Raw genomic sequence first — 22637 nt, forward strand, 5'->3', positions numbered from 1 at the left:
TGGCCTTCGATGCACGTTGAGTCACTTGTTCGCGTACAAGCTCGGCCGCTTAGCTCGTAGCCTTCGCTACCGTGGCCGCTCCACCGGTATACGCGCGCTCTGATTGGTCAGTGTTTTCCGTTAATATCTCCTCAACGAAGCCTCGGACAACATTTTCGCTAAGGAAAGAGTTGTTTCAAATCACCTCCCGAACCACCCATTTCAAGGTGTTACAACATTTTTGGGACACCCTGTATGTATGGTCGAAGGGTTAGGTACAGTTAGGTATATCGAAGCCGGACTCTCGCAATGTTGGCATTTTTGCCTCAGCACGTCTAGTACTAGAAGGCACTAGAGTAGGCTGTACTGATACTAGAGTAGTCTGTGATAACGTACTCTGCAACTAGAAGAGTGTAGGGGATTTAGAAGGAATGATTGGTATCGCATATTCCTAAATAATTGAGCCGACGGTGCGTCCACCTAGGAGCGTCGGCTACCGACGTCCGCCGCAGCGGCGACAGAGTCAACATCCGGCGACGCAGAGATGCGCACGTTTCGGCGCTCGCCGAGAGAAAAGGGACGCCGCGACCGTGACTTCGGGACATGAGAGCGACGATGAAGCCCGCCAGCCTGCAAATCAGCACTTGAGGAGCACTAATTTCTAGTAGTACGAACAACAGAGGATTCAGGCGGTTTACTTGAGTTTTACCTAGGATCAATCTTCGCTTCTAAAGTTCATCCTGAAATAATCAAGAAGCTATCCTTTCTATCAGCGAGGTAACGCACCTCTTTCTCTCAGTCACGAACGGTTCTATAATCCCCTTTTTAAAATAGAAATGGTTGGATGCATACTATTCGATATTTCGTTAGCTAATTACTAAATCCTTTCGTTCGTTACATCTAATATATTTCCATCGTGTTACATAGAAGTTGATTAACGAGTTGATAAATACTTTACTACTTACTTTTTTTTCTGTAAATGTCGCTATATTTTTGTACACTTTGATACTGTACAGGTTGTTTTTATACTTTTGTTTAGAACTGGATTAAGATTTTCGTAGTATTAACTAAATTAATAGAGCTTCTATTAATTTTGTCTATTTAAAATTGTCCCGAGTTTGTAATTTGAATTTATTCAACTGTTCGAGTCAATGTTCGTTTTGCTGTATTTATTTGGTTATTTTAATTATTCTTTTGTGTAGAATTAAGTTTATCAGATATGTACGAAATAATGTATATTGTTTTATTCGATTTTATGTTGAATTGTTATTGTTGTTACTCAATATTATTAACCGAATTCTTGTTGTATTTGTAAACATTTCATAATAAAAAATATAACCTTATTTCCGGTGTAAAATATTTACTTTTGTAAATATAATGATTAGAAGATTTTAATAACATTTTGTAATTGAAACTCTAGGAGACTATTATTCTTAAATACTCCAAAGCATGAATCTGTTATGTTTTTATGTGTTAGTCTATTTATTAATACGATATTCTATAATATTAATGTTAAATGTATTCAATATTTAAAAAAAACAATTTATTACTGTTTATTTTTCTGTTTAATTTTAGATCAGGAGATTGTTCGTTTAGTGGTTCCTATTGTGGATTCGTTATCACTACTTCTAAGAGTGTTCCTTGTCCCCTTGCCTCGCCCTAAGAGGTTCTCGACGTCCATAGTTTAGGACACGAGGTATGTTGCATTGTTATAATAATTGTTTTTGTTCATTTCTTTCCCAACTTAGAATTTAATTGAAAGTAACAAAACATCTCTGATATCTAATTTGAATTTTCTAACTCACCTTTAATGATATAATTTGGTATGAATTGTTTCAGAGCCATGTCATCGGGCGCAGGTTCAAGTGGAACTGGCCGGGGGCGTGGTTCATCGCTAGCAGACAATAAGCCAGAAAGTAAGGAAGCGAAGCCAAATCCAAAGATGTCAAAAGCTTTAGGAACATCTGCCAAGAGGTAGCACGTCCATCATTCAAAATTAAAGACTCTTCTGTGTAGGCTTGTAATGACTTCGTTAATCTTCTTGTCACAGGATACAGAAAGAATTGGCAGAAATAACGTTAGATCCACCGCCAAATTGCAGGTTTGCACTTTTTTATTAACTTTCACATTAGTATAACATGATTAAGATAGTCTGGTACTTACAAGATTTAATTTTCCAAATTTTCCCACAATTTTTTCAAAGTGATGCTTCTTAGAAAACAACTCTTTTAAACACGAAGTAATATATTATTTTATTATTTGTTTTATAGTGCTGGACCTAAGGGAGATAATTTATATGAATGGGTGTCAACTATACTTGGACCACCTGGTTCAGTTTATGAAGGAGGAGTATTCTTCTTAGATATACACTTTTCTCCGGAATATCCCTTTAAACCACCAAAGGTACGTTAATAATATAATTAATTATTTTAATTATATAATAAGTCTTTATATTTACAATTTTATGCAATCAGGAATTTCATAATAATGAACTAACAAAACAGTAAAATATGTACTGTGAAAATGAAATTATTATATGAAATTTATAATAAATTATTTCTACTTTAATGTGCTCAGGACTGATTTTATGTAATGCCGTACTAACTGCTATATTTATTGAAAACAGAAAAGCTGAATATTTAATATAATTATTGAATATATATTTTGTAGCAATTGTAACTAACAGTGCACGTCGCAAAATGTTCATAGCGCAAATCATGCAAATTAAAGTACATAAAAGAATCTTATACATCTTATTCTAATTGCTTACTTTTATTGCTTTTCTATTTTATAACACAACATTTTATTCGTTATAGTTCATCTTCATTTCCATTACATTAGATCTTCACTTTCTCGTTAAGTAGAGTGTCTAGTAAAAACAATCTAAATTTATGTTTTAGTAGTTGTCTAGTACTGAACAATTTTCAATTAAAATTGAATCTAAAAAGAAATGGTAGAATTAAAAATTATAAACAGAAACAATGAGAAAATGGAAAGTATTGCCCCCTTTAAATGTTTATATTTCATGCTGACCAGCACTTTGATATATTTGAAAATCTATATTAAATTTTAATATGGAGAAATAGTGCTGAAATACAGTATACATTTTTTTTTCTTTTCAAGTTATTCATCCCTAATAATAACTCATTTTGAATGAAAATTCTATCAGCGGTTTTTCAGTTGCTTGCCGCGTTTTTTTCAGGATTCTCATCCTCCATTATGTGATGCGAATGGAAAGTCCATTGTGGGTCCCTGACGATCCACGTGGCACGGAAAAAGCAAGGGGCGTTAAATTACTAGTAAATAATTAATTGTTAACATAACGTTTTTAGGTCACATTCCGAACTCGCATCTATCATTGTAATATAAACAGTCAAGGTGTTATTTGTCTGGACATACTAAAGGACAATTGGTCACCCGCACTTACAATTTCCAAGGTCTTACTGTCCATTTGTTCACTTCTAACAGACTGCAATCCAGGTAAGATACAATCCACATTTATTGTAATTAAAGTTGAGCATTTTCATAAGAACGTTAATTAAATTTGTTGCTCTTTCTTTCTAATAAAAACAACATTTCACGACATATTAGTTTCTTTACGTGTTTCTATATGATTTTCAGTAATTAATAAACGTGACCTATAGAATCATTCCTTAAAATATTTAACAAAGTAAGACAGCTTACAGAATTTATTATTATTTGTTTTAGCGGATCCCCTAGTGGGGAGCATAGCAACACAGTATCTCCAGAATAGAGAAGAACACGATCGTATAGCACGGCTTTGGACTAAACGTTACGCCACATGAACAACTTTTTGAAAAATCCTGCCCTTTTCATTTCTTCGAAACGAAGAACGGCCACTTAAGGGAGCCCATTTAACTATACTGAAATTTTGATTATTCGAATCGATAAATTATTTTTAATAAATTAATTAAACGTTAGTTAAATTCTCTCGGATTAATCGAATGTTTAACTTATCAATAAACGATTAAATACAGAAGTGCACGATTGCTTGATCTTGATCCGAAGAAAGATAAATATATTCGTTTACATTGAACTTTATGAAAGATGAATGAAAACTTTTTACATATATTCGGTTGATCGATTAAGCGATTATGGGCGTTGCTTGGTGAATCATCTTTTATGTAAAAGAGATAAAGGAACAAATTTTCAAGTAAAATCGATAAAGTAAGTTAAAAGTCATCAAAAATGTGCTATTATTCGATGATACGTACAAATTTTTGTGTATGTTTAATTTGTTACAAATGTTCATTCGAATAATCATGATTCTGGTTCTCCGTACCTTCGAAAAACTTATTGTATGTATATGTATATCGATCGAAGGACCGCTTTAAATGAAAGACTCTTCAAGATCGTCGATTCGATCATTGTGATGTGCTTTTATATCGAGTATGTAAATGTGCCTAAGATGAATGAATGTGCGTACATGTGCAACCAAACTCTCTTTCACTCTCTAACTCTTGAGACAAAAATTCATCGTCCATCGTGTATTCTTACGTACATATAGTTAATTAGCGTTATAATCGAAATGATTACTTAAATTTTTTTCATCATACATTTTTTATGACGAATAATTTCTTTTAATTATGAATATATATTCCTTCAATTATTTAAACAAAACATACTAACGTAGAACATTTTCCAAATACAGAAATATTTCACTAGGAAGGTTAAGGAGCGAGAATAATCAATTCGTGTCAAGTAATTATAATAAGACATTTTTGTTTATATTTCTAACAAATATGACTTAAGAGTGAAAGAGTGAAAGTGAGGGACCTCCGTTTTTTTGTCCTCCGTTTTGTTCATTTGCTCGTTTTAAGAACTCGCGATGAGATAGTATTTAAAAGGATACGTCCATCGATAGTATCGAATAATAGGTTAGGCAATATTATGAACAATACGAATAATTCGACTTGTAAGTAATTACGCTGATAGTTATCTTAAGGGGCCCTATTAAATTTTTAGTTTTTCATATTTCTCTATCAAGTTTACATAAAGTAAATAGAACCATTTAATTAAGTAACACTATTTATTCTGACAAAAAAAGCGCATAACGATTTGCGAACAAATTGTTTATATATACCTTGACCCTTTCGATTCAAAGATTAACTTAGTTATATTTATTCAGTAATTACGACAACAAATTCCTTTCTACTGGTCTCTTATGAATTTAGCGTTCAATAATATACGAATGCTCGTAATTAACTAAATGTTGCGCTTATTTAATTTGACAAGATTGGAATTTCGATTATTTGAAATTCCATTTCTAAATTATGTGGTACTTGGGCCTGTGACATTTAAATCGCTACAACTGTAAATAAACAAAATGTCCTGTATATTAGTGATAAACCATAGATCATGATTTTTATCAGAATTTTATCGATTACATTAACAAACTGATTATAGTAACATTAATGATAATTTCGTCTAATAAGTCTCACAAAGTTATTTTCTTTCGTTAGGAATAAATTAATTGAAAGAACGATTTAACTATGCGAATTGTGAAACTAACAAAATTTTATGCTAGTTAATGATGCAGATAATGTTAGCAGATTGCAGAATAATTCAATAATGGTTCCTTCTGGTAAAAAATAAATTTGCAGAAAAAAATGTTAATCATATAATATAAGCACTGAGAATTTACTATTTTAATTAACGATTTAGGTTTTTATACTCGCGTTGTGTGATAAAGTTTCATCGTTTATTTAAATTTAATCACTGTCAAAATTCCTGTAAATATATTCTGCAACTTTTTCAGAACACGATCTATAGATCTTTTGGACCACTGAAATTGTATATAAATTAAACGTTGAATCTGCTCTTTTTATAATTAAAAAGGTTAGTCAAAAAGGGAATTATTTTTATCCAAATATGTTATATCTGAGAAAATCTAAGAAGACAATTATTTCAATGATATTTGAATGAAAATCGATATTTTAATAATCTCAGAAACCTCAATTTAAATTGATTCGTAAATTCGATGAATTAAAACAAAAGAATGTTCAAGACACATCTTTTAGCTATCTAAGTGTCCGAAGATTGTTTAAAAACATTTAAAATTATGTGTTACGATGTACGAATTACCGTTTAAATTGAATTCTCATTCTACTCTATTCTTTCCTGCGAATTTATTTGTTTTATCAACAAATAGTTGTAGGACAGTACAGGAGAGCATCCCATATAATACTGAATGTTAGCTGCTAATCATAAATAAATATAACAAAATAAAAGAAAAAGTCTGATCATATAGAATTCTCGCCGCCCTTTTTTCTTTACTTTGAAGCGATCGTTTTTTGTTCCAATTTCCTCTAATATATCAACTTTTAAAAATATTTTATACAAATAGGAATAATTTTCTCACAATTTAATTATTTTATGTAATATACATCGAATGGCAAATTTCTTAACTCCTACATGTCGATTTGTAGAGCGAACTTGTAAATAAATTTTGATTTAATGTTATGAAGTCTGTTAATTGGAAAATTATATCAAACCATAAATTCTCACGGAAATAATAATTATGCCGTGGGATAAATTAATGCAATGCTTACTTACTATAGTTTATTAATATAGATAAAAGTTATACGAACAAGACGTGCTAAAGTGATCAGTTCCTAAAGAACGTTAATAATGTATCCATTAATTAATTAAAATACAAGTAGAAAAATATAATAAAAAACTAATAAACGTCATAAAAAACAATCGTTTTTTTTCTCATTTAATATTGATTCCGTATTTTTTTTTTTTTTTTACCTTTCCATCAGTCTTTCCTTTTCAGCCGATTAATTAAGAATAATATACAAAACTTTCTGCTTCTTTACATGAAGCAATAATTACAATTTTTTTTTACAGAATTACATGAATCAATGTCGATCGGATCTTATCATTAAATGAGTGACGTTTGTTTTTGAATATGAAAGTTTTATGATTTAACCATGCGTTTAAAATTTAACATAGTTCAAAATGAAATACATGTATAAATCTATGACTTAAGACTACGAACTAAAACATCGTTAAACAGAGTCAATGTAACAAAAAACGAATCTACAATTTATAAATAATGCAATTAAAAATTGATAATCGAATATATGAACCTCGAGAATGTTTCAACAAAATTTGCAATATACAAATCTAAGTGAGAACATATTCAAGTATGTATCAAGTTTCAAATAAACTGGTATTACAATTACTTTAATTAACTCTAATCAATTAATTAACCACTTAGACACATCGCTAAAAATTAGGGACACTTAACGTTTCGGTTATCGTCTACTGAGAAATATATACCTACTAATTGTTTCCTTTTACGATTACGTCTTACTTAAATATTATTGAAACCTCGCTTATTATCTCGCGATAACTATTGAGTCCCCCTGTATCGGTTCCAATTTACATAAATATCGAACACAGACAACTCATAGAGCTTCGTTAAATTATTTAGTTTATTTCGTAATTTTTCTAATAAATATTAAATTGCTCGATGAATTAAGCAAATTTGAAAATTTATAAAATTAAAAATTACATGAATTATTTGCGATAATAATGCTAAATTATTATGTGTAAATAGAACGGAGAATTTATGATATATAATATTTTTATAAAAGATGGGTCAACGCTTAACTACAGTCGTACAAGTATCGATGCTTAACCCATTCAGCTTAAACTGAGCTATATAAATCTGCGAGGCTGTAATCACTGCAATATACCAATTATTAGTTATTAGTTGACTACGGATCTTTATGCAAAATAAAATCTTGGCGAACGTGCCTACAAAAATTGAATCTAAATAGGAATTTATTTTATTCTGCAAATAGTAAAACATGAACTTTACTTTCAATCTTTTTTATATTCTTGCATATTGTTTGCATTTTGTAAGTTCTTGCACATTCAAATTTCCTATAAATGCATAAAGATCCGCAGGCTAGTTATTAGTATAGTAATATCAATTATTAACGTAGTTCAGTGCTTGTAAAGCATATCCTAGGCCGAAATGCGTCACCACGAGTCTGAGACAACACCTCTCAGTCCTAAACGCAATATCAATGCAGTTTGTTCAGACCAAGTTCAAAATAAATCAAGCTGAATGAGTTACAAGATAATTGTAAGGTCCCAGAGACCCCTTTTGAAAAAGGAGCTGTAAAATTAACTTGAACAATTTTGGAAATTACTAAACAATAATAAATATATAATTGTAGGAATAGAAAAAATTTCTTTCTACTTTTTTTCTTTATCTTAGAATAAAGATGTATCAAACAAATGTCGAAAGTGAACTTTAACAAATCAATTTTTTCGAAGCAATTAATTATTCACGACAAAATTCTACACCTATTATATAATTATACATTTAAATTTTAGCAAGAAAACGTTCGTGAGCGATCACAGCGCCAAATTGGACGGCGTAAATGCACCGAAGTATACCAATACAATAATATTGTTATAGTTCAGTGTGTTAATGTTGCTTTAACCTTTTGTGCTCGGATGGCGCCTCTAAGGCGACACATGTAATTTAAAAATGATTTTGTGAACGTACAATTTCAAATTCACTTACATCAGAATACAACTAATTATGAATTGAAATAATACTACATTGAGTCATGAACGTTCGTAGGTGTTTTTCTTCGAAGTAGACTTTTTGGTTTCATAGAAATTTATTATAAAAATGGACTGGATTTGATTCTATAGAATATAGAAAAATGCCTCGAGCGCAAAGGGTTAAGTTTTCATGTAACATAAAATCACGTCACGACTTTTGACATTCTATGTTCAAACTTTGAACTTCAAAGTTTAACCTTTTCTGATTCCAATATATTCGAAAGTTTAACGATGCGTTATTACTTTTTAATCGCAAATATCTATTCCATTATTTTTTATATAAATAATTGATTTCAAAATATTACCAGCCGTCAAAATTATGTACAAAATATAACACAAACTGAATTTAAGACTGTACTAACTGCAACTCCTCAAAGTTAAATGACTTCTAGAAGGGCGTACGAAATACTTTATTTATTAAAACAATAATCTTTGGAATAATATAACTCATATTTGACGAAAGAAATATTAATGCGGTTCCTGGGGCCGTGCAACTATTGTTAAGGGTTAATTTACAATTACTAAAACTATCTAAAACATTAATCATTGTTTCTATGAACAATTCGAATTATTACAAAGTTAAACAACCACTTATTTACATTTCGATACAAGTGTTTTCTCGTCATCTTTGAAATGAACGTAATCGAGTGATCTAAAAGTATAAAATTAAATTTATAGAGTATGTGTATAATTTTAATTTTATATGTATATTAGTCATATAGCTCTAAAGATGAATCGAAAAGCAAATAAATGGATCTTTAAAACTTCTCGATTAATAATTCGAATTACTTTTACAATGAATAAATGATTTCAATTTTGTTCTTTCTGGCAATCATAGAAATAGAGCAGGATTCGAATTTTGGAAACTTTAAAAGTTATTCTGGTTGGCTTTTTTGTTATTTAATTCTTTCAGACTTTTCTTATCTTAAGCCGAGGTACCTGGAGGTACCCGACCCAATTCTTTTGATTACTCGGTAACTTTCTTGTTACATTAAAATATGCGAGATTTCAAAATAAGGAAAAAGGGGATTGCAATGACAATTATTGTAATTACAATAAAATTCGTGTTAAATCGACGCAATGCCGTGAGTGAGCAATATTATTTCGTGACTTTTTTTTGGAAGCTGTTTTGCGTGAACGATAATAAAAATCTGTCGTCGCGAAATTTCGAATCGTTCGTGTTGACTACTATGCGATCGATTTTCTAAATTCTAAAGTTTGGACAAATTCTTGTATTCTTTTGTTGCACGATTCTACATAGCTTTTAAAAATGAAATCAATTTCTCTTTTGTCAACACTCAATCAGTGATACAAATCGTAACTACATAAAAAGTCTAAAAGAGGTAGTCAAAGTTTAAAAGCTTACTTCACACATTTTAAGAACAAACAGATAGAATTATAGATCATTCTTATCCAGTACAAACAACCGAAGATAAAATAAAGAAATGCTTTAGGAATTTTACGACCTTTTTCTGTTTTATCCTTAAAATGTGTAAAATATATACTTCTAAAGTTTGGTCATCTATTTTGGTTACAACTTGTATAAAAGAGTATAATTATAAAAATTGTAATTTGTAAAACTGCTCGAGAATAGATAAATGTATGTCTTTTTTTTCTAACTTAATGACTTATAAACTTTTTGTAGAGAGTTCATTGACAAAGATATAAATTGTTTTTCTACTTTAGATGTTTATATTAACTTTGTAGTTACTGAAGCTGGATAACAATATTTCTAATACTTACGAACTGCAATTCAGTATAAAAAAAATGGATGATTTTTAACTTAAATTTGTATTGTACAGTTCACTTTATGTCATTTTAGCTTATATAAAATGATAGTATATGTAAGTTTAGAGAACAAAAGAATAGTTCATACCAATTGAAGTCGATAAATAAAATTAAGTATTCACATATTTATTTGATTATTATTAATGTTTACGATAACAAAATACTATTAATAGAAAATAAGGTATTACGATACACCTTCAATATTTTGTCTTCAAATTCAGGAATTCACAAATTGAAGAATATAAAAAGTAAATATTTATCCAGCTCCGCTATACACGCTAAAAATGCATTTTACAAAATAAAACTACAACATACTAAATGAATTAAACATGTTGCACAGAGTGAATATTTAAAAGATGATTTTCATTTTAATATATTGAGGCACTGAAAGAGTCTTTCAGACTGTAACACACATCAAGCCAAATATATAGTGATCATCCTATCTCCGTTCAAAACATTCGTATGTCGCAAACTTTAATTTCATACACGGCGCAGTCTAAGAAGGAGCAGTTTGGTTTTTACCATTTGGCAGATAGTGGCAGTAAGTGAATTATAATTCTCCAATGGTCTGCTTTCTTCTTAAGATAAACTGCAGATGAACATTGGTTTAGTCTGCAGTCAGGTTCTAAGTAAATGGTCTTGCGACGACTTTAGAATTATTCTTTTAATGAATGCACGACGAACAACACTTAGAGTTATAATGCCTCCTAATGGATGTCAGATCAGTGTGCTGCGGTTTCGCTGGAAGTAGAATATAATTAAATTGTTCATGACAATATATAATTTCGGTTAGAATACATTCAGTGCCATGTGTGGCAAAGCAAGAATGTGCAGTTTACGCTTTCCAAAATAAGGAACTTAATTTAGGATATTGAATATTACATTATTAATTATACAATAAAATGCTAGATAGAGTAAGATTGTACTTAAATTTGAGATTCATTTCAAGATGTTAATATTCAGTGGCATTATAACTTAATTCTGTCACAAACAGAAAACCTCTATATTATTGACTGCCATAATGGACTGCTTTAATAGAGTTGTTTTTTTAAGTTGGAGATTAGATTCCCTCATATCTCTGTATCTTGAGCCACAACAAAGGGGTTTAAGAGAAACAGCTTCAGGACCTTGGTCAGCTGAAGCTGTAGCCTTTCCTGAACTGTTCCAGAGAAAGCAAACAAACGAATCAAAAATGCACACGACTGCTATCACCTTATATGGTAGCTCATAGACTCCTTGTCTACTTCATTACACTCTAACTGTCAACTTGAGTACTGAACCCAATAGCTTGGAAGGTATCCTTCGCTTATATTAGGTATCACACACTGTCGAGTCATACAGACCCAATGAAAAATTTTCATATGTAAAGATCATTGGCATCAAAAGTATGTGAATTTATTGGCACTATTTAACAATATAATTGTTTAGAAATTTGTTATCAATGATACAGTTTATTTAATCCATCATTTGATCCATTAATCTCAATGTATTTCTTTATAAATAATAAATTTGTAATCAATGAAACCTATTATTTAATTAAACTTTGAACCAAATAAAAATATCCATTCCATCAATTTAATATTCAACGTCCAAATTGTGGAAAGCGTAGATATAAAAATCAAGTTTTAAAAAAATTGTACACCGTTAATGTTTAACTGAACACATTTGTTTACTAAATGCATCGATTTTGCCTCAGTGCAGAGACAGTTCCATTTTGTATACAGAACTGATTTCAAAGTTTTCCAAATATACAATCGTGCAATCATATTACCTTAATATTAAATTTATTAATAATAATGTATGGCGTCAACACTACGTAAACTTCGTATGAACAACAGAACACTTTCTCAATTCTTACATAAATAGTGATTTTTTCGGATCATATCTATGGAACACATGTACCTTTTTTAAGTGAAGTGCAATAACTGAATGACAGTCTTACTGGTATAAGCATAAAAATTGTTAGAAACAAAAGAAAATGAGCAAGATATTATGAATCGTTCGTATTAGAAATTAGTCGTAAGATAATGTAAACAGTAGTAAAAATGTATTACAAATTTTACTTATTATAAGTACTTTTAATCTATTTGATTATTACCCATAATGCTTTTTTAATATATAACCTTCTTTTTTAATAAACATTTTGTTGATTTCGCTATTGTTATTTTTATTTGATACTTAAAAAAAAAATTATACATAATTTATCAAACAATAGGTAGACAAAATTACCATACAAAGTTCGAAAAGTCATAGCGCTAGAATACTTTTAATAAGGCTGTGAAATAAGCTGATATCTAATATAAGAACTTTAATTATTTTCATATTGAAAGCTTAACAGTTTCAACAATTACAATAATTTCTGTTTAATGTTAAATAAAAAATGAAGTAACATACTGAGATATCCAAGACGATGATCTGCAAATCAAAGCTATGAAGAAACGTGATTGTAACAAAACGAATGCTAATATTTATGTATATAAAATTGATATCTTAACATATATATTACTTTCACTTTATAGTTCTTGAATCTTCATATGTAGTTTCGTAACAAAGTAAAATTATTCTTGTTCCATTAACATACAATAAAAGTGATCAGTCTTAAAAAAACAGTCAGAAAGACATGATACTGCACAAAAATACTTGCTTCATTTTATAACAAAACTTTTAGCATCAAAACAAAAGTTTCTGAATAAAATTTTAAACGTTAGTTATAATACTAATACCACCGAAATTACTGCTGCTACTAATAATAAGAATGGCAGTAGCAGCAGCAGTAATGATAATAGAAGTGAGAGTGATTATTTCTACATGCATAATAGAATATAAAACATAATATTTATTAACAATGACAGCTTTGATAATTTCAGGTAGAAGTAAATTCCTTTATACAGGGTGTTTACAAAAATGTAAGATATTTCTTTTAAGACGAATTCTACATGTCGAATAAGGAAAATAATCATTTATCATTCTGCAATCTGAGGATTCATTTTCTATATGTAAGCATTTTAGCCATGAATTCCAGGTAATTTTTACTGATTTCAGCATCGCAGAACTACAATTTAAAAGTCACAAGAGTGAAAAAAATGTAGTTTAATTGTCAAATTGCAAATTGGTAGAAGTGTTCCTAATCTTTATGGCTGGAACAGTTCTTAAAAGAAGTCTCACACTTTTATGAGCACCTTGTATAGAAGTAGATGATTCTGTCTTCCATTTTTGTGCAACATGGTAAAAATGATATACAATGTGCAGTTTGTGCAATATTCTGTTACTGAAAGAGAAAAACTGGAACAATTGTCACATAAATGTGTGATATCGAAAGAAATAGAGCACATTTCGGAGCCTGAGTGCAATTTTTAAGCAATAGAACTGTAGATAACTGTCTGCTTACACAGTCTCGTACTCGCGACGAATTGAACGTGCCAAACAGCATGCGAAGATTACTCCGATTAACTGAAATAAAAAAAATCCGTTATATTTTTTAAAGGTATCAGGGATAATTCATTATATTTAACATTCAAAATATTTAAACATATTTTTTAGTGTGTTACATGGATCTATAAATATTCGTATTAACTAAATAAACATTTCCTATTTAATTATTACGCCTAATACATTTTTACATAAATAAGGAAGTAGGCACAATACAAATAATGAACTACGTTTTATTCATGAGCACAAATAACTATGAGTCATGTTTAATGGATGATACGTGCGTAATTATTGTGCTGAAGTACACGGACAAAAATATTTTTCTAGCCGCTTGAATCGAAAAAAAAACCACTAGGTACATAAAAATTTTAGTTTTTGGGAACAATTCTGTAAGAGTTTCACTTCGTTATTTAATTTTTTCATATATTTATAAGTATAATTAGTGAACAAAAATTCCAAAATTAATTTAGTATAATTGAGTTGTATTCAGAAATGATAAGATTAAGGAGGCATAATACTGTGAAAATAAGCTTCGAAGCTTCAAAGTCTGATTTCATTTAGTTATAGTTTATCAATAATATCGATGTAATATTAAATTAAATTGAAAATAAATATAAAATAAATAAGTAATAATTACCTGAATAATAGCAATCCCAATGCCCACACCACCCAAAATCAATGCATTATGCTCAATAGCTTGTTGAAGATTATGCATACACCCATTTTCATATATGTAAATTGAATTCAGGTCACATTCAGATCCTTTTGGTACTTCTCTACAGCAAGAATTTGGTACGATGTTGTCCACGAAACCAAAGCGACTCCAGTCATTTGAGCTAATCATTCCACAACATTGTAGCTGAAATTAAATAATTATTTTTTATTATATACTTGCTATATATTATCACATGCGAGACCCACTCTAGCAAAATATACAGCTAAAGTGGGTATCAAACCATTTCCATCTTTTTATACAATTATGAAATTAATCTAGTAATTTTTTAAGTACTGACTTTTCTTAGGCTGCAAGGTCAATATTTCAATGCAATTTTTGTTTGTTTAACACATTCGCGCCGGCGCTGGTATTTATTTTTCTCGCCATGGGGCGGCGCGGTGGTTCACGGCATTTGATAAACACGCAAGCCACAGGCTCTACACGCCGCTCGATGAGAGAGGCTAGCGCGAGCCACCAGTGGTACACGCTGGCGCGAACGTGTTAAATTGATTTAAAAAAATTTAGTGTATTATTGTGACTTGGTTGAGCATGTGAGAACTTAATGGATAGCCTTGTATTTGCATATATTTAACATATAAGAACATAAACTTTACATTACGCATACTTACGTCATGTTGCATGATATCCCAAGATCTATGAATGTCATCATTGGTCATGTAGCTCTCCATTGTAGTATTCATTCGACTTTCTACCATATCCTGAACTTTTCCTCGCATCATATATCCAGAAATACCAGCACCAAGTTCCAGTGCGAATATTAGAAGGAGCAATACCGAGAACTATATGGAAAATAAAGTTGGATTGTATTTAATAATTAAATTATATTTAATCAATTTTAGTTTCAGAACTGTGTAAAGACTGATTTATATTTAATGTAAAAAATATATAGTAGTGTAATCTCTACCGTGATTATCATGCAATGGTTTTCCTTGACAGCTCCACAACAGCCAAAGAATGATACAATGAACACAACAGCACCAACTACGATCATTAATACAGGTGCCACAAAGAACCAACTGTCCATAAAATTATTGTATCCACTGTAAACTACAAGAATCACAGTGCCAACTGCAATAAACACGATCCCAGTTATCTGTAATCAATGAAATTTGATAGTTATGTTTAGAAACAATATTTACAAATATGAGCATTATTAGTAAATTACATTCATTTTTCTGCTATGTTGTTATTAGTAAATTAGGAATTGTGTAAAGAAAGTAAATTTATGTCTGTGATGATATTTTCATGTACAAAAGTAATGGTAAATGTATATTTTACCATTTTCTTTTATTATGTACATTTGCTTAAGTGAAGAGTTTTATTTAAAAAGGTGCAAAGTTGTATAACTTGACTATAACACCTAATGTACTAGTCCAACAATTGTTTGTTGTTTACATTCATTTAATTCTTACTTTACATTATGTACTTTGCATTTGCATTTGCTTAAATACTTCTCTTTATTATTCTTTGGCATCCCCATTAGAGGGTGTCAGTAGTTTGTTGGAGCTCACTGGCCACCTTTATAGCTCAGGAACCTTGGAATTGCTAAACCTGTACTGTAGCTACAATTAAACATAGCTACAGTCCCTGAGGGCTATAGTTGCTTAACATTCATTACTTTTGGTATACTCAAAGACTTTAATCTACATTTTCTAGAAAGAATTAAGCACATACTGTTATTTTATCTTAATTTAATACTGATATGATGAAATTTTAAATGTGCCAATATTCTTGTTCGTTACTGTATGTGCAGATAACTTGATTAAATTATCAGTTATAATATGATAGCAAAGTTTATGCTTTTCATTGATAAAAGATTTGTCTTGTAACACCTATTCATTATTATTCTATCTATAATAAATTTATAAAAATTCCCTTAACAATGTGAAATCAGCTTATTTAAACATTTTATATTTAAGAAACGAAATACAATTATGTACAGACATATAACAAAGAGAAGCATTCACACAATTCTCAAATATGTACATATAAGAAACATTATTTATAATATTAAATATATTTTTAAAGGCAGATAGGTACACGTAATTCACAAAGCATGTACATAAATAAGAATAATGCACAAGACTCTTCTAAACACGAATAATTTATAACTTAACCTATGGAATATGGATATGCAACCTATCTACAAATGCAGAGAGTAATTGCTTAATGGTTTCATTTCATCGATAGACTCGCAAAAGAAATAATAAAATTAAATTTTTACAATTAAACTGAAACCTATTGAAAGAAGCTAATCATTAATAGTCAGTGCAGATTCTTTAGGTTGATTATGTTTTCAAGCTGATAAGTATGATTAGATTTATTCACAGTAAGAACATGACTAATAAAATGTAGAAGCTTGTACATGTAATATTTAATAAAAAGTTATTACTAAAAAAGGTTTATAATTACGTAAAACGAATTGAATAACAAGAATTAATATATGCTCTTGTGATATTTTTATAAAAACTCATTTGATTGAATGCATATTTTAGAATGTGTGCAACATTTTAAATATTACGTTTATATTTAACGACATAGTAAGACCTAAAATGTAATTGTTACAATGTAAAAGTATCTCTCCTTACTACAAAGTAATTTTTATTTTTATTTATTGTCAATTTTATTTAGACTAAATCGTTTCATATCAAAAATACATTAATTTGAATATTTCATTGGAAATTTGGACTCGATAATATTTCTTAAAAAACAAGTTCTCACACTTGTTTCGAATAGTGACTGACGAAAACTGTAAACACTTCGACTTGTGATTATTTTCATACATTCGAATAAAATAATCGATAGCGGCATCGCTATAATTCAACGTAGTTTACTCGATGTACATTCAATTTGATCTTCTCGTTTTTCGTCAAGATGATAAATAAACGAATCTTTTCAAAAAATACCAAATAGATGATGGAAAACAAAACTAAGAATTACGGAAACACGAATACAACATGGTGACTCACTGCAAATATTAAGTTGAAGAGAAACGTCAGGTACTTGATACAAGCCATGCCGCCGGACACCATTGTTACAATCACTGTTCACTACTTTCGAGACAAACGGATACAAAAGTTACGAATTAACGCAAGAAATAGAACCAAGTGCTATGTGCGTTGTTCCGATAATTCCGTTACAATTATGCACCACAATACATGCACGCGCTTCGAAACTTCGCTGGAGAATACCCGTATTTTCGTCTATCCAACCAGCCTAGCTTGAATGCGCGCGCACCTTTCCCCTAATTTACTCAGAACTGGCTACGTTCATCGCAGAACCCTGGGTTCTAAATTTATTTAGAGTTACGCACACATCGCCAACATTAATTGTTAAATATATACTTCTAATTAGGAAGGAACATAAAACCTTCGTATACGCTAAAGGAACTATTAAAAACATACTGAAAGTATGGATTAAACGCAATAATTAAAAATTGCGCATTTCACATAGAACTGCGTAGGAGAATAAAATCAATTTTATACTCGTAAGCAAGTATAAATAAAAACAAAATTTATGTTGTCGTTAATCTTGCTTGCAGTGGAAGTATAACTAATTCCATTTTGATAACGAATTACTATTGGATTATCTTTAAGTTACTTTTAAGTAACCAAAACCATGCACAACCAGCTAGACTGTAATTTCTTTGCTGGAAATAAATAATAAATAATTATATAATTGAATGCTTCTGCAACTAAACATATTCGTCACTGTACTCGTTCGTTAGAATAGTTATTTAATGTATTATACATACTATCTTGTAATTGAAGACTCGTAATAAATATGTATTTACACATGATATGTTAATTACATTCAATTTGAATTATTTTAATTCAATGAAATGTATTTATACGCGATAGACGTTCAACAATACAATATATATAATATATATGTACATATCTAACAAAGAAAATTAAACTAATATAGGCCCAATTGGGATCCAATACTTTAAAGTATTAAACTGTATTTAATATATCTTTATTTTAACAAGTTAATTAAATAAATGTAACTGTATATATGACTAAGTTTTTAGTAAAAATGGTACAGGTAAAATGTGACACTTTTTACAATCAAAATTATTTATATTCATATTTTAAAGTATACGTTTCATACAATTTTTTTCAGACTATCCTCATGTGTAATTATGCAATTGGATTATTGCATCGAACCAACAGGTGTTTGGAAGAATTTTTGGTCAGTTATATAGTTATTAACTATTTGCTACATACAAATTACGTTTTCGATTTTATCCCTCACTATGAGGCTGTTATGTAATATGTTTAGTTAAAATTTCTTCACTTAAATATTTCTGTTAGCGTTTTTTTTTTTCAATTTATGCCATGCTTAATCTGTTTGTTTATATAATTTAACATGTTTGTATATGTTTTGCGTGCAAAAATATTATGCTTGTATTTTCATCCATATTGATGAAAATATATCATTACACTTTAAAGTGGTTTACTTTAATAATATGCATTCATCTTTTTTGTATTAATAATAAACGAATTAATACGAATTACACGATGTCTAATAAATAATTTCTTCAATATATTTAAAAAAAAAACTATAGCTGCTTAATTGTTTGTTTCCTATTGTTATACAGTATTTTGTTACATTATAAAGGGAAAGAATACAACATAAGATTCAAATGAAACAATAAGACGGCCCTGAGTATATACAATGCACGTTCGTTGACGATTCTGCGCCTCCAGTTGAACAGCGACGAGTGCAATTTTACGATCGATCTCTTCATATTTGTCATGCAATCCATAAACCATCGGTGTGAATTGCAATCTATGCTATATTCCCACAAATTTCAAACCTTTACGATCTATACATAGAAGGAAACTCTGTAAGAGTATGTATTTTTGCAAACTTGCTTTTCCACGAATTGCTAATTTTCTTGAGTTTGTTAAATGATATCAAAGATCGAAAGCTTTGTTCGCAATTTTTGTTTACTCGCCCGTCTGAATGTTTCATCCATCAGAACTCGAAATTCGATTGATTTCGAACTTGTTCATACAAAAAATGTAATTATAAGAAAATGTATTTATTATATTTTGTTATAGGATACACTTAACTGTAACGAATTTTGGCGTGGGCCAAGCCTAATATAAAGTGAACATTTGAGTTGGAAAATATGGTAAAATAATATTCAATAGAACATTTACTGTAGAATGTTTTCCCAGAAGGAAATGAATATTTCTCCAAGTAATTTTGATTTCATGATGTCGTTTATACATTACTGTATCTTTGTATTTTTTATAATAATGTTATAAAAATGTGTTTAGTTAAAATTCAATGTAATTTTGGAATAAAATACGGTAATAAACAATCAGTGCACATATTCCTTCTCTATTAAAAAATGGCTATTATTGTTACATAGGTCTGACTTTTGAATAATAAAGTATGCTAAAATATTATAAAATTGCTATGCTTTAATTCTGAATTGAAACAGAGAAAACAGCGAGAGAAAACACTTAGTAATTACAGTATGATATTTCATATTCATAGTTAGGTTTGTCCTTACAATCCCTTAATATTGATTCTTTGCATTTAATAGATACACGGTACGTCATTCGTTCCAGTTCGATATGACGCTAGTTTTACATTTATTGTGCATGTTCTTACATACGCCTAACCCAGACCTAATCCAAGCCTACTTTGGTTCGATACAACGCTAGTATTACAATTATTATTGGCAGGGAATTATTTTGGTTTAACGTGTATGGAAACTATATTCATTGATACGAAAATTCTTATTTTTCTCATATTTCGAATATAAAAAAAAAGAGGCTATCACATATCTCGTACTATCTATTTATGAATAAAAACTTACAGATCCTCAATCAAAGATTGAATGACAGCGGTTGATAAAGTAATTTTTGGAGAAAAAATATAACCGACTTTGAAAAATATTAAAACTGCACTGAAAAGTATGAAATAATTTCTATTTCCTTTATATTGAATTGTATTAAATAATCTATTAAATTTCTATTTACTTTATACTAAATTATATTTAAATTACCAAACTTGATTTAACTTTCTGTCTGAGGAACAAAAAATATGGCTATCATTATATCTACTTTAGAGATCGTATACATTAACACTATTCAATATTACCGGACCCCACCAAATACTATCACAAATCTACTCAGACAGTAATTCCATGGAGAGAGTATACAGGGTGTCCCAGAACTCCTGTAAGAACCGACAACCGGTAGTTGACACGATTCTGAACAACAATTTCCTTTGCAAAAATATCGATAGTTGACACGATTCTGAACAACAATTTCCTTTGCAAAAATATCGGTGGGGGCTTCATTTTTGAATTATTAACGAAAAACACCGACCAATCACAGCGTTCGATTAGCACGCGCTCAGCTGGCTACGCCGTGACCTGGCGTAACCAGCCAATCCTGGCTCTAGCTTATACTTTTGCGGCTGAGCGCGCGCTAATCCGGCGCTGTGATTGGTCGGTGGATTGTCGTTAATAATTCAAAAATGAAGCCCCCACCGACATTTTTGCAAAAGAAATTGTTGTTCAAAGTCGTGTCAGCTACCTCCATTTCCGGTTCTTACAGGAGTTCTGGAACACTCTGTATACAGGGTAAGTCACCTAACGTTACCACCTCAAATATCTTTGTTGTTTTTAAAGATGTTTTCAAAAACATTTTTGTTTTTATGTCATTATTTTTGAAGATATCAAGGTCACCTTCATTTTTTGTCAAAATAAAACCACCCTTTTTCAAACACCTACAATGATAGTTTACTTTCATTGCGAATTCAACGACCATAATTAGTCAAGGTCATTTAAGGTCACGGAGTCAAGCCGAATAGCATACCTCCCTCGAAATAAACAACTCCGTTGGGATCGACGAGTTGCTTATTTCGAGACAATACTGTAAATCGCAGTTTAATTGAGTAGAGGATGTTTGAAAACCTTAGTATGTTTACTACAAGCCTCACTTGTGATAAACGCATTCTGCTTTCATTTTGTAAATCTTATACGTTTTCTCTGTCCGTGACCTTGAATGATCTTGACTAATTATGGTCGTTGAATTCGCTATGAAAGGAACTATCATTGTAGGTGTTTAAAAAAAATGAAGGTGACCTTAATATCTTCAAACATAATGACATAAAACAAAAATGTTTTTGGCATCGTGTGAGCACCATTGAAACATTAAACTTTGACCTTATGATATTTGATGTATCTTTAAAAACAACAAAGATATTTGAGCTTGGTAACGTTAGGTTACCATATACACCCTGTATATAGTTTAAGATTGTAATTATAATTATAGTTAAGATTTATAGCTGTTCATTTTATTGCAAATAAATAATAAAAATAAAAAATAATACGTAAAAAATAATATGTAACTAGTGTAATGTTAATTAAAATCCTATGTATATGCAGGGGGTTTCGTAACTAGTGTGAGAAGGGGAAATCGGGAATATCTGAGACGATTATGAACAACAATTTTCTGACAAATATGTCGGTTGTATTTCGTTAATAATTTACAAACCAAGACCGATTCAACATCTTTGCGAATTAAATTGTCGTTTATAATCGTCTCAGCTACCCCTCATTTCCGCATTTTAAGCTAGTTACAGGATACTCTATATATAAATATTCCTTTCCTAAAAATTAATATAACGTCCTGAAAAGTTTTGTGAACGTTCTCGCAACGTACAGAGAACGTTACTTTCGGATATTTAGAAAACATCCTGGGAATATCTACAGCAAACGTTCCATGGACGTTCTAAGTCCTAACTAATACCTTCGAAAGACGTTCAAAGAACCTAAACGGGACGTTCAGGGGACGTATGGACGTTATCAGGATGCCCATCGGATGTGCGAAACTTCCAACACGGACGTTCTACGGATCTACACAAGATGTCCCTGTGCTATCTGGGTATAATTTTCATTATGGTAATCATGGAATTGAATTAATCGATAAGAGTGAAAATAATGAAAGTTCAAAACAATAAAACGAGAAAAGTTTTGGTAAATTTGAAATTGTTATCTTCAAAGTCTAGTAACCTTGGCTAACAGTATTACACTCGCGCATGCGCCTCGAACGCAGCTACG

At 30.3% G+C, this 22637-nt stretch overlaps 2 protein-coding genes across 2 annotated transcripts; one reads left to right on the plus strand and one right to left on the minus strand.

Moving 5' to 3' along the window:
* Positions 1-486: 486 nt before the first annotated feature.
* LOC128874779 (ubiquitin-conjugating enzyme E2-24 kDa) lies at positions 487-4974 on the plus strand. Its single transcript, XM_054119842.1, has 7 exons — positions 487-756; positions 1555-1675; positions 1819-1953; positions 2030-2080; positions 2250-2382; positions 3312-3459; positions 3688-4974. The coding sequence occupies exons 3-7, from the start codon at positions 1823-1825 to the stop codon at positions 3783-3785; spliced, it is 561 nt and encodes a 186-aa protein (XP_053975817.1). The 5' UTR covers positions 487-756; positions 1555-1675; positions 1819-1822; the 3' UTR covers positions 3786-4974.
* A 188-nt stretch (positions 4975-5162) lies between these two features.
* LOC128874778 (CD63 antigen-like) lies at positions 5163-17756 on the minus strand. Its single transcript, XM_054119841.1, has 6 exons — positions 17515-17756; positions 15450-15638; positions 15154-15324; positions 14447-14668; positions 13769-13830; positions 5163-11121 (listed from the first exon to the last, which is right to left on the minus strand). The coding sequence occupies exons 1-6, from the start codon at positions 17575-17577 to the stop codon at positions 11103-11105; spliced, it is 726 nt and encodes a 241-aa protein (XP_053975816.1). The 5' UTR covers positions 17578-17756; the 3' UTR covers positions 5163-11102.
* Positions 17757-22637: the final 4881 nt, after the last annotated feature.

This window comes from Hylaeus volcanicus, chromosome 4 (assembly GCF_026283585.1).
Source record: "Hylaeus volcanicus isolate JK05 chromosome 4, UHH_iyHylVolc1.0_haploid, whole genome shotgun sequence".
In the NCBI taxonomy this organism is placed as follows: domain Eukaryota; kingdom Metazoa; phylum Arthropoda; class Insecta; order Hymenoptera; family Colletidae; genus Hylaeus; species Hylaeus volcanicus.

Excerpts from the sequence above, each read along its gene's own strand:
- LOC128874779 (XM_054119842.1), top strand. The coding sequence starts at position 1,823 with ATGTCATCGGGCGCAGGTTCAAGTGGAACTGGCCGGGGGCGTGGTTCA. Across the intron at positions 2,081-2,249 it reads GATCCACCGCCAAATTGCAG|TGCTGGACCTAAGGGAGATA; the intron begins GTTTGCACTTTT and ends TTTGTTTTATAG. Across the intron at positions 3,460-3,687 it reads TCTAACAGACTGCAATCCAG|CGGATCCCCTAGTGGGGAGC; the intron begins GTAAGATACAAT and ends TATTTGTTTTAG.
- LOC128874778 (XM_054119841.1), bottom strand. The coding sequence starts at position 17,577 with ATGGTGTCCGGCGGCATGGCTTGTATCAAGTACCTGACGTTTCTCTTC. Across the intron at positions 15,639-17,514 it reads TCTTCAACTTAATATTTGCA|ATAACTGGGATCGTGTTTAT; the intron begins GTGAGTCACCAT and ends CATTGATTACAG. Across the intron at positions 14,669-15,153 it reads GGGATATCATGCAACATGAC|CTACAATGTTGTGGAATGAT; the intron begins GTAAGTATGCGT and ends ATTTAATTTCAG.